This window comes from Mytilus edulis, chromosome 10 (genome assembly GCF_963676685.1).
Source record: "Mytilus edulis chromosome 10, xbMytEdul2.2, whole genome shotgun sequence".
NCBI lineage: Eukaryota > Metazoa > Mollusca > Bivalvia > Mytilida > Mytilidae > Mytilus > Mytilus edulis.
Genome location: NC_092353.1, coordinates 79237332 through 79249841, shown reverse-complemented (window position 1 = coordinate 79249841; position 12510 = coordinate 79237332). Strand labels below are relative to the sequence as shown.

The following is a 12510-nucleotide window of genomic DNA, read 5'->3' as shown; positions in this document are numbered from 1 at the left end:
CAACATTTCATTTTATTTTTCGTTCCAATATTATCTCTTAAAGGGAACAACAAATATTTTAAATACAACTTTTTTAACAGATCTTCATGAAAAGTATGAATTTTTTTGGATTCATAAGTAATGAATTAAACTTGACTAAATTTTACCTTCAGAGTTCTTTTGTAACTTGATGATTAAATAGAGCTAAATCCTGTTTTATTATAGACCACAAAAAAAGTTGGCATTTTTGGTAATTTGCATATGTTCTATTTGAAACATTGACACTGAAATTATTCTTTAATGCTTTGCCGAAAACATGAAACCCCACATAGATATTCCTTTAAAACAATCCAATCAAAATAGGGATATCTGTGTCGAAACTACACTTACAAGTATCTTCTAAATGTTTAGGTTTAAGCATTTCTGATAAAGGTAAAAAAGATCATTTTTTATGTAACAATTTATTTTTTTTTCAATTCAAATTAAAGACCACATGTGAATGAGGTCCATATTCTAATTTAAATAGAATCAATTTCCAGATATCAATAGTCTTTGCATGTACTGGTACTCTTTAAAGACTTATAAACATTTATTTAATATCAAATTTAATTGTCAATGAATCATGATAATACATATATGTATACCTTTATTCCCATCCAAAAGTAAATATAACAGATGTTAGCAAGGTTACAGACTATGTTCAATTTAACAGTGGTTTGGTTAAGGAATATGGTATGAAAGATATGGAGCTCAGAATTATGGTTGAATAGATATGAAGTTCAGGATTATAATACTGACTATTGACAAAGCTCAAGACTATATATATGGTTCAACGGATATGAAATTCAGAATTATAATACTGACTATTGATAAAGTTAAGGATTATGGTATGAAAGATATGAAATTCAGGATTATGGTTCAACCGATATAAAGTTCAGGATTATAATACTGACTATTGATAAAGTTAAGGATTATGGTTGAGTTAAGGATTTAAGGCTACATATATACCCAAACAGAACATAGATCTTACATTAGTGTTGTACATTGAGTATGCACTTGTATAGTTTGGTGGCTGCAAAAATAAAAACAACTAAAATATTTTTCTTATTGAACTGTTGTAGTTTAATTAAAAGCTTAAAAAGAATTGACAAAAAAATCTAATAAGTCCATTAATACAATGCAAACAAATTGACTTAAATACCAATGAAAGAATTAAGACATTTTGTCTATAAAACTTGTGCAAATGCTTAAACAATCTAACTATTGAAAAATCAGAGAAACCTAATACATCAAAACCATGTGTATAACTTCAAATTTAGTTCAATCATACTGATTATGATGGTAAATTATATGATACAAAATCTAAAAGAACAAATTAAAGCCTAAACATTAGAGTATATTATTTTAGTTTGAATGTACAACTTGTGGGTTACTAAAGTTTTCATGCAAACACATGCATTTGACGCTAAAGATTACTTACATGTACATAATGGTGAGGTACCGCTTGTTGTACTGGCTGAGGGGGAGGAGGGGCTTGTTGAGGTAGAGGGCCTGGAAACTCAGAGACTGAAAAATAATAAATTCAATTTAAGGTGGTAAATAGCACTAAAGGAAGATAACTCTGCAAAAATCAGCTGCATGTTTTAATCATGTTTTATTGTTTAGGAAATATTAAGCTTCTAAATAATCCAAATTAGTGTTTGTCAAACTGCTATATATCCAATGAAATTTTCTATAAAGTGTGTGGTTCAAGTTTTTGATTTTTTTTGATTGGTCTAAGGTTTAAAGGAAACATTTGGTCAAAATTTGATGGAAATTAAACGAGCAAAATTAATTCTAGTCAATATAAAACAGAAGATGTGGTATGATTGCCAATGAGACAACTATCCACAAAAGACCAAAATGAAACAGACATTAACAACTTGATACCATCTTAAGACTAACACTAACTTATTGATGGCCATTTTTTAAAGAGGCTACTGATCTTTTCCATTACAGAAGATTTGATATCTATTATACCTTTAATCCATAATTTATCTAAACTTAATGTTTTAATCATGGCTGTTGTTGTCTTTATATTTCTATATCTAGTTTATGCTTGTAGATATTTACAAGGTAATTGATTTCAATGTCCATAAAAGCTAATCCTACCTTCATTACATTATAGTTTGAAAGATTGATGTGGTTTTATTAAACCTGAACAACATACATCATAACTTACTTTTTAATTGATCATTTAATTTGTCCAATGATTCTAGTAACCGTCTCTCTTCTATAGATAAAGCTGATGGTACTGGAAGAATAATAAAAATCAATTTAAAATGTGTTAAACCAATATAAGTACACAGACCATATCTATAGACCCCACACACTGTTAATTCATTAATATTCGTTGGATGCTAATTTACGTGGATTTTGTGGGTACAGGAGAACCACAAATTCAAATGTTGAACGATTTACAAATTTTCTAATGGGAATGTCTGCAGACTTTGCCAAAACTATATAATTAAAAATCCACAAATATGCACACTTTGTTAAAACCACGAAAATTGGTACCCACAAAAATAAATGAATCATAGGCGGATCCAGGGTGCCACGGCCCCCCTCTTTCATGGGAAAAGTTGGTTAATTATATAGGTCAGTCAGCGGGCCCCCCCTTATGAAAAGTTCTGGATCCGCCACTGTGAATCCACAGTTAATGTCAGAAGGGTACCAATTAACATGGATTACATGGAACTTGGTACCCAATATTATATGAAATAAATATTTGTTGTTGAATCTATATATTATGTTTATTTTAAGTACAGATTTCAATCAACACAAACATTGAACATGATATTGGGAGCAGGCATGTTAGAACTTATTGGTCAGGATAAATTTACCATTAGAAGTTAGTTTGTTTTATTGTTTAAATTAGGCTGTTAGTTTACATCAATTAAATTGTTTCACATTTTTGTGTTGAGATTTTTCATAGCTGACTTTACAGTATTGTCTTATTTCCTCATTGTTGAAGGTAACCTATAGTTGCTTTGATCTTTCCTCCTTTGAACTTTGGATAGTTGTATAATTGGCATTTATACTGCTTCTCCTAATTTTTATACTTTTGACTTGTTGTGTAAGGTATTTTCACCATTACGAGTAGGTCTGTTTATTGCTTAAATAAGGCTGTTAGTTTTCTAATTCATCTTTGTCTCCTGGGTTTTCGTACTATTTAAAATGAATTGTGAAAAAGCATGCAGAGTACGAAAACTTATGATCTGATCATAAGTCGTTCACATATTTATGCTTAGGCCTTTTATAGCTGAGTATATAGTATGCCTCCCCCCTCCCCCCTCATTTTTGAAGGTAAGCTTTAGTTGCTTCTCGCTTGAGTTATTTTGCAGTTTTCTGTCGAAGGCCTTTCATATCTTCCTCCTTTGAACTCTAGACGACAGTTGTCTCATTTGCATTTTTACCACATCTCTTTATTTTTATACTGTTAACACTTGTCAAGATATATTTACCATTAGCAGCAGGTCTGTTAGCACTGATTGGGTTACTCTGTACATCGTTTATAGCATGGTGCATCTGACTCTCAGACATGGACTGCTGGGCTAACTGTTCAGCCATTAAAAATGCAGTCATACTGTCAGCAGCTGAAATATTAAAAAGTAATTTAATTTACAGTTGTCATATATGAACAAAGCTAGCCTGAAAAATTATAGTGTTCAAAACTTTTTAAAATAATATTAAAAGAAAGGAAAGTTTATCTATCCAAAACTTAACCAAAGTGTGTTCAAATTAAAGAGCTAAATTGTCTAGGATTGCTTGATTTTGTATTGAAAGTCATGGTTACCCTTTGTATTTTGGCTTCAACAACCAATTATAAACTTGTTACGAAGTATGCATGCTTCAGTGGTTGTTGTTAAATATTATTTTTTTCTCATTATTTTGTACATAATTAGGCTGTTAGTTTTTCTCGTTTGAATTGTTTTACATTTATTATAGCTGAATATGCAGTAAGGGCTTCGTTCATTGTTGAAGGCCTTACAGTGACCTATAATGTTAATTTCTGTGTTACTTGGTCTCTTGTGGAGAGTTGTCTCATTGACAATTATACCACATCATTTTTTTCATATTTAAAGTGGTTTAAACACCAAAATTCAAAAAATCAGTGAAAACATTTTCTTACTGTCTTGTCGAGGCTGAAACTGTGGGTTTCCTTGTTGTGGTTCCTGATTACTGGCCATTGGACCGTGGTACGTAATCATCTCCCTTTGTTGTTGGTTATTTTTACTCAGACTGTTAGGATTCTGTTGTTTCTGTCTCTGTAACAGACCATATCTTCTCTGATAGCCGTTCAGATCAACACTTTTTCTACCTGAGGTTGTAGGATTTGTTGTGTTGTAACTAGAAACACGAGTCTGATTGGCTATTTGTCCAAGAGCAGCTCCATCAATAATTGTATGTGAAACGTGTGCTGCCTGCCGTGAAACAGGCTGATCGAAGAAAGGTGGTTTAACAGGATCAGATGTAGGACTGTTATTAGGTGCTGGTGTCCTATGTAAACACGTTCTTACTTTGTCCCATAAGAAATTAATCTCATCGTCTGTGGGGGTCCTGTCGATTCTCATACCATTCTCATCGTAAACTGGCCCTTCTTGATAAATACCGTTCGTTAATCCTTGTGCTGGAGTTGACCCACTCATCATTGGCTGTTGGTAGTGTCCGTTTGGAGTAACTTCCTGTTTCTGAGATGTAACCATCGTTGATGCCACTGGATAATTAGATGCTGATACAGCATAATTTAATCTAGCACCTGGTACAGTGTACATAGTTATTTCAGATGATACAGGCTGAAATTGTGATACCAAACCCTTGGCTACACTTGATACTGGTACTTTGGACATGAAGTTGTTGTTCACAACAGATATTCTTTTCTCTGGTTGGGTATTTTCCTTCAAAGTATTATGGGTAATAATATGAGCAGCTGCTTGTGGACGTATTGTTGATTTGTGTTTCTGAGAAAGCACTGATGCACTCCCAGCTCTCCCCTGGGATTTATGTGTGATCTCTGTTTCAGTTGTTTGTAAATTTGGTTTTGCAGAAAATGGCCTCTTCTTTGGAGTAATTTTTACTAAAATTAAAAAAAAGAGAAGTATAATCAATAAATATTAATCTAATTGACTGCTTCAGAAATCTATTACTAGGATGAGGTAAGTTTTTAATGTTTTTCAAGATTTGTTATTTTATTGTAACTTTATAAGATCATTGTAACTCTTCTAAGACATGTTTAGTAATTTTTTACTTTTTAATGTAAAAAAACATGTACCTGAAATGCGTTTAGTGAATAATTTGTCTTCCTCTTCTGTTTCTTCCTCCACCTCATCAGAGTATTCTACACCAGCAAATCTAACACTCTTCTTCTTTGGCTAAAATACACAATATTATAATCAGAAACATTATTAACCAGATACAATGTAAGCACAATTGGCAACAACCCAACCATAGAACAGACAATACCAGAAGGTCACCAACAAGTCTTCAGATAGGGCATAACTTGCACATAAAATTAGTTACAAGGGATCTATTTCAAATGAACATTTTCTGACAAGTCTAGTTAAGCAATATTAATGGTTAACCAAAAGATCTTTACTCCTCCCATTATTATAAATGAGTGTGGTAAAGGGTTATTTTCGTGCAACATGTTTTGCCATTTTTATTTCACATGCAGCCGTGATGAAGGTTCGTTATTCACTGTGTTTCGAGAAATCGATAATAGGCTCAACGTTCAACACATCTTTAATTGTTCATTCATCGTGAAATGGCAATTTTATTTCGCATTCTTCCCTGCAAATACCCCCCTTTACGCCCCTCATAAATACTATACAAACCTTAGTTTGTTTTTCTTTTTCATGAATCATTTGTGATTTGGCCACCTCTAAACTGTCCTTAATGTTCATGCTTCCTGTTGACCCTGCCCTTTTTATAGTCCCAGACGTTGGTAGTTTACAGGTAGCAGGTCTTTTAAGTATACTTTTCACAACTCCAGATTCCATTTCTTTTAATTTTGCCTTTGAAATGGTTTCTAATTCACTATCATCTTTTGATTTCTGTGGTGGAGCATACAACACTTGCTTAGCTGTCGTCTGCTGTGGTTGTCCTACAGCTTGTCGTGCAGGCATGACAGGTTTGTCTGGTAAAACTGTTAATTTACCTCCAGGAAGTACCTGTAGTTTTGGCGTGTTTTCATTATTTAGGTATGTTTGTTTTGGTTCATTTTCTTTATTATCTACTTTTGAAACTGACAAAACCTTAATCGGTTGTGATACTGGTGTAGATGTTGTTTTAGCATTCACTATTGTCTGATTTATATTGTTTGGAGGAGTCATCGATGGAGCACTTGGAACAGCAATTTGTTTACTTGGAATAACTTTCTTTACAACAGTGACTGGCCGTGGTACACGGCTAGGTGGAGGCTCTTTAGGAACAACTGTATTTGAATCAGAAGGAGGCTCTCCTTGGAAGTCTCCATTTATATTATTTTCATAAAGGTCACTTCTTTCACTACCGTAACCATTAGTAACGGTTTCTAAAAATTCCATATTTTTACTTGGTTGTGTTGTTCGGCCTTCATTTTGTTTTTTAAAGACCATAACTTGTGGATGAGGCAGTCCTGATCCATTTGTCATAGCAGAGGCATCTGGTTCCCCATTTGTATTTATATTGCTTTGAGCATACTGTTGCCCTGCATTACTAGTACCTCTGGCATAGGCAGTTGTTGTGGTAACAGTTGTCATGGTATTTCGTTGTGTATACAAACTAGCATTAGTAACCATTCTCTGGGAGTTCTGAGAGACTGGTTCCTGTTGTGGTGGCTGTCTATGGCTTGAATCAACAGGAGAGGGTGTGGCCCATGCTCGCAGCTGTACTTTTGGACGATTGGCAGCTGTTTGTGTCTTTGTCACATCATTAACTCCATTCTGGCTGACATCATAAGAATCAATCCTACCATTAGCTTGATAGCCACTATATCTGTCATTTTTACTATTTTCATACTGATCACTTACTAGCTGATTTTGTATATTTTGACAATTTATTTGTGGCGCAACAATATTTACAGGAGAGCGTCCAACAGCCTGATGACCATTCATATAACCGAGTTCATTTTTTGTACTATATCTATTTATAAACTCTTGATCCCCGTTAGCCTCACTTTGATTTTGATTATATGTTAAATCACAATTCTGTCTTATCGAATCTTCCGAATTCTCCAGACTATCAAGACTATCTAGACTTTCAGACCGAGGTAAATTCTGATGCCCGTACTCCACATCAACCCCTTGCACACTTCTGTCGCTAGCAATCTCATTTTTAATTGCATCATTGAATTCATTCAATGTCCTTTGTTGCTGTTCCACAAGAAGCTGTTGGTGCTGTTCCAGTTGCTGTTCGAACAAATTACGGCTACTGTTCAAGTTCCGTAAACTATTATTATGAAGGTAATTTGCATTGCTGTTATCATTTTGTTTCTCTGGTGTTTGATGATATGACCCTGAGTATTTATTAACATACGGTTTGTTCAGAGGATCGGTACTAAACAGTTGGGTGCTGTACGGTGATGTCTGATGTTTAGCACTATGTCTCCCTGACGATGACCCTCTAACTAACTTTAAAGTATCTTCTAAGGTTCTCTGGGTAAATTTTGGCGATCTTTTACCTGAAAAACAAAAATAACTCAGTAAAAATGTCAAACATATCATAACTTACTGCGGATTCATTAAAATTTGTTGGAAACCAATTTTAACTGATTTCGTTGGTACTGGCCCATACATGGAACCACAAAGTCAAATGTATAACGAATTAAAAACTCTCTAAAGAAATGTATGCAAACTTTGCCACTGCCACAAAATTGAATATCTTTGAAAAGGCAAGTTTTCTGCAATCCCTTAAATAAGTACCCATGCGCACCGTATCAAATTAAAAGAATCTACAGTACAGTCTTCACAGTGAACTGTTAAATCTACAGGCCCGTAACTCAATTTAAAAAAATTTCTTGTTAGATTCTGTGATTTTTACAGGCCCGAGAGCAATTTTACAAGCCTGGGCTGCCTCTCGGCGTGAAGACTGGAGTATCTAAAAATTTGTAAAAATCTTTTAACAAATATATAGTTGATTAATTGATTAGTGATTTCTTTATGCTGCATCAGCACAAAAAAAGGCAATATGAGCTGAGAATTTAATCAAACATTTTTAGAAAAGATTGAAGATTTTGTATTCTAATTTAAATTGCAAATTTATTTACAAAAAATAACACATTGATTTTCAAGCTTGATGAAACATTTCATAGGTGAATCAAAACTAACATTGAAACTATCAATAATTATATGCTACTGCATTAATACATGCACTTTATCAATAAATATACTTCTAGCATGTGACCGTTAGAGACTTTGTAATCAAATGAGCTGTAGAAATCTATCATGTTTATACTCTGCAACAAATTTTATAAATTGAAAAATGCTTTTAAAAACATACAATTATAAACACTTACAATTAAAACAATAACTTCCCCATTAAACTACATTTAACTCTCTACCCATTTAACCATAACTTTCATCATGTATTCAATAATTGGGTTTGCTTCTTCAAAGATTTTTTTAATTTAAATATTCAACAAGCATGCATATATATGATCAAAAAGATCTAACTGCTTCATAAATGTAGTTTCCAATTTAGTTTTCCTTACATGTCTTGTTAGCATTTAATGAAGAATTCTGTGTAAATTTCAATGGTCAAAGTTAATTTGTGTTGTTTAATTATAATATCAATATGACATCCAAACTAATAAATGCATGTGTTAATTAAAGTTTTATGACAGAGCTGAGTCAAATTTTAATTTTATTTAGGACACATGTTGGGTACCATAAATTTTAGAATTTAGTGAAACAGCTTGTTTTTGGTTATATTTTAATCTATTCTACTCCCTTTTGGTTTCTGAATGGGAGCAATTAACAGATTTAATTTTAATTATATTGAATTACCAACTTAAACCTAGAATTTTTTGTTTTAAAATCTGCAGTGCTATTTTATAAATTATCTCTTATATTCATAAATAACAAATTTGAACTGCCCAATTGGTCCGAGACCACAATTATTTCGTAGTGCATTTCTTTTAGATCATAAATGAAAATAAAAAAAATCCCACTTGCGCTTTCTCAAAGAAACTTTTATAGTCACTCACTGCGGCGTGTTGTACTACTTTTGGGACAAATTATATCAAAATTATAGAAAACTTCATCGTCTGTAACTCAAAATATGGACAATTTTATGTTTAGGGCGTCTTGAAATCTTTTGACAGCTTCCGAAAGTACTAATTTTCAACCTTTTTCACCTGGACCAAATCACTACTTTCCTTTAAAATTCTGGACCAAATTTTTTTACAGTGTAATTTCACCCCCCTACTTGTAATTTGAGGCATTAAACATGGAGAAATAAATTTGGAAGGGGTATAAAAATTAATGGCAAGTAACCCACTTTCAACACTAGGGACTATATTCGTGAACAACAAAAATCAAGGGACGACAATTGTGGTCTCGGACCAATTGCAAGAATATCAGTTATCAAATATTCGCACTGATACAAGTTTGGTTGTATAAACATGAAAGAAGTGACGCAAAGAACCATGGGCTAGTAATAATTGACATAGCAATTAGATCACAATCAGATCTTCCATGCAATTTCAATTTGAAAATCAATCTAAAATGGGATGTTAAGGTACAATCTATTTTTTTCTGCGCTATTAAAGCATACCAAAGTAATTATTATATAACAGTTTTTCTTATCTGATGAGAAATGGTTTACTAATTAAAGTATGGGGATGATAAATAGATAGTTGTGATGTTAAAAATCTTCACATCAATTTATATTGGTGACTTTGGCCACCATAGATAGTATTATATAGACATGATAGAAGAAAAAATAGGTCTAGGTTTTATGTAAAATGCAAAATTACTGAGGCTGGAATAAACTCAGTGAATATATGCTAAACTTATCACCTACATGAAGAAAACTGTGTGGTTATATTTTTTTTATTACTGTTTTAGAAATATAGTTTTGTATTTGTTGATTCAAATCTTTAAATTCAGCCTTTAAAATGATTGATTGATTGTTGGTTGCTTATAATTAATGTCCAGTTGAGAAAAATCAATTATGAATTCAACGAAATAATGCCAAACTTGGATTTCTGATGACGCAAGTGTGTATTTCTAATCTGGATCTTATCTTACCACTGTGACTGCTATTGCTGTTTTTACTGGATGGACGACTACTTATATGTGATCGTTGAAATTTCTCAGTTGCCTGCCTCTGTTCTTCACTGCGCTTGTTTAAAATATTTTGTCTCCTTTTTTCTTCTCTTTGTGCTTCCAACTTTCTTTTTACTGCTTGTGCCCTGTTAAATAAAGATCAATTTATTTACTTTTGCTACTACAAACAATAGAAATATAGCTTTGAAATAATATATTAAATAGACCAGACATTAAGGTCTCTTTAATGAACATCTATGTACCCTTTTTCCTTAAAATCATACATGTTTATATCTTAACATAAACTGTCAAGAGATAAGTTGAATGGTCCATAATTGACAAGTAATTCTATAATTGATCGTAAAGATTTCATGGGGATTAATGGCAGCTCTGGTCAATCAATACTAACTGACTGAATTTGTTTGATTTAATTATTTCATATTTGTTCAAATCAAGATATAAACAATTCAAAATTAATCATCAAATAAGAAGAACAGGTATGAGGGTTTGGGTGGAATTTACAGAATAAAGAATATAACTGCTGAATAAAGCATTTTTTTTTTTTATAAAGCATGGAAATAAATAGAATATCCAATTTAGACTTTATTCTGTAAAACCCCACCCTGACCCTCATACATGTACTTTCTTAAATCATACGACATCTCCTTATTTTTATATAGATCTATGTTCTCCTACATGTTTTTAGTGTTTGCACAAATCATAAAAAACACTTTCAATATTCATCTCCTTCACTTTTTCCTTAAGACTTGCACGGTTGGTATCTAGATAATTTATTAGATGAACACTTTCGACTCGGACATGTTTTTTACAAGTGTGTTGTCTAATTTATGAAATAAATATAAACACGTTCTTCATTATTTTTTCAATTTGATTAGGTTGTCTTTATCATTAATCAAATGAACACTTTCAAGGCGGACATGTTTTCAAAGTGTGTTGTCTAATTTATGAAATAAATAAACACGTTCTTCATTATATTTTCAAGATTAGGTTGTCTTTATCATTAATCAAATGAACACTTTCAACACCGACATGTTTTTAAAGTGTGTTGTCTAATTTATGAACTAAATGAACACGTTCTTCCTACTTTTTTTAAGATCTATGTCTGAATCATTAAATAAATGAACACTTTCCTTTCCTTCATAATGTACATCTTATAATACTTATCTAAATTTTAAACCTATACATCATGTCAGATCTGTCACAATATAACCATCTTATACAAACAGTTTACTTTTATATTATAGGAATATTGGAACAGTGAAGTGTAAATTACTGTATAACCAAGGAGTAGACAAACTCTGGTCTAAAACTGTAAATACATCATGTACACTTAGTACTGTATTAACTACGGTACAGAGGTCTACATTCTAGGTAAATGAATCTTCATTAGAAATAATTAAAGATATATTGAGTGTTAGCTGCAGAACCGTAGCTCTTAGATCCTTATGTTATTTTTTGTCTATGGTCTGCAAATAGTCAAAAAATAACATAAGGATCTATAAGAGCTACGGTTCCGTAGCTAATTGGGTGTATGCTAAATCAACAGCAATCTTAAATTATAACTCTTAACAAGGAATGAGCTGGCAAACTATCACATATATCCCCTTTTTACAATCAAAACCAACTATTAAACATGCATTATACATGTTATATGTTTCAACCAGCCGAGAAAAAGCATTTGGCACTTACTTTAAGGAATGATAACGAAAAGGGAGAACACAATTAAGCTGATGTACAGTAATTTTATATATATTTATATTAATCTGAAAAAAATAATATTTGATTTTTCAACTTACAGACAGGAATTTTACATATAAAACAAACAAATCAAAAACCATAGCCTTCAAAAAACAATGCAAAAACTTTTACAGATAAAAGAATTTCTTAAATCTATACGACTGCACAACAGTTTTGAATCACAACTTTTAAATAACATATATATAGCAACATTATCCTTGGCCTTTTCAACCCTTACTGATAAATGTATAAATGTTTGGCACTTGGAGGACAAAGAACAAAGAGCATGCAACTCTTTGAAATGACAATAGAAATGCACCATTTAAGGTTGAGTACATCACACCAGACAGTTTTGATTTATGTTGAAGATAAGCTGTGTAGTGTTTAAAGTTTTACAGGTTTATTTATATACAGATATCATATCTATAAACATGACTGTTTTATTTAACACTTTAAACAATAATTCTGATAAAAGGATGTTTAAAAT

At 32.1% G+C, this 12510-nt stretch overlaps 1 protein-coding gene across 6 annotated transcripts in view; it reads right to left on the bottom strand.

Moving 5' to 3' along the window:
* The window catches only part of LOC139491945 (centrosomal protein of 126 kDa-like), a 33177-nt gene that overhangs the window by 5029 nt on the left and 15638 nt on the right, over window positions 1-12510 (bottom strand). For 3 of the 6 annotated variants that reach the window (XM_071279891.1, XM_071279892.1, XM_071279889.1), the window contains 8 exons: window positions 10248-10411; window positions 5853-7678; window positions 5291-5390; window positions 4151-5095; window positions 3483-3614; window positions 2201-2272; window positions 1460-1545; window positions 1010-1051 (listed from right to left, as the gene is read on the bottom strand). In XM_071279891.1, coding sequence (XP_071135992.1) covers window positions 1010-1051; window positions 1460-1545; window positions 2201-2272; window positions 3483-3614; window positions 4151-5095; window positions 5291-5390; window positions 5853-7678; window positions 10248-10411 — 3367 coding nt within the window. The remainder of the gene's footprint in view (window positions 1-1009; window positions 1052-1459; window positions 1546-2200; window positions 2273-3482; window positions 3615-4150; window positions 5096-5290; window positions 5391-5852; window positions 7679-10247; window positions 10412-12510) is intronic. The other 3 variants (XM_071279894.1, XM_071279890.1, XM_071279895.1) reach the window with 1 other exon arrangement.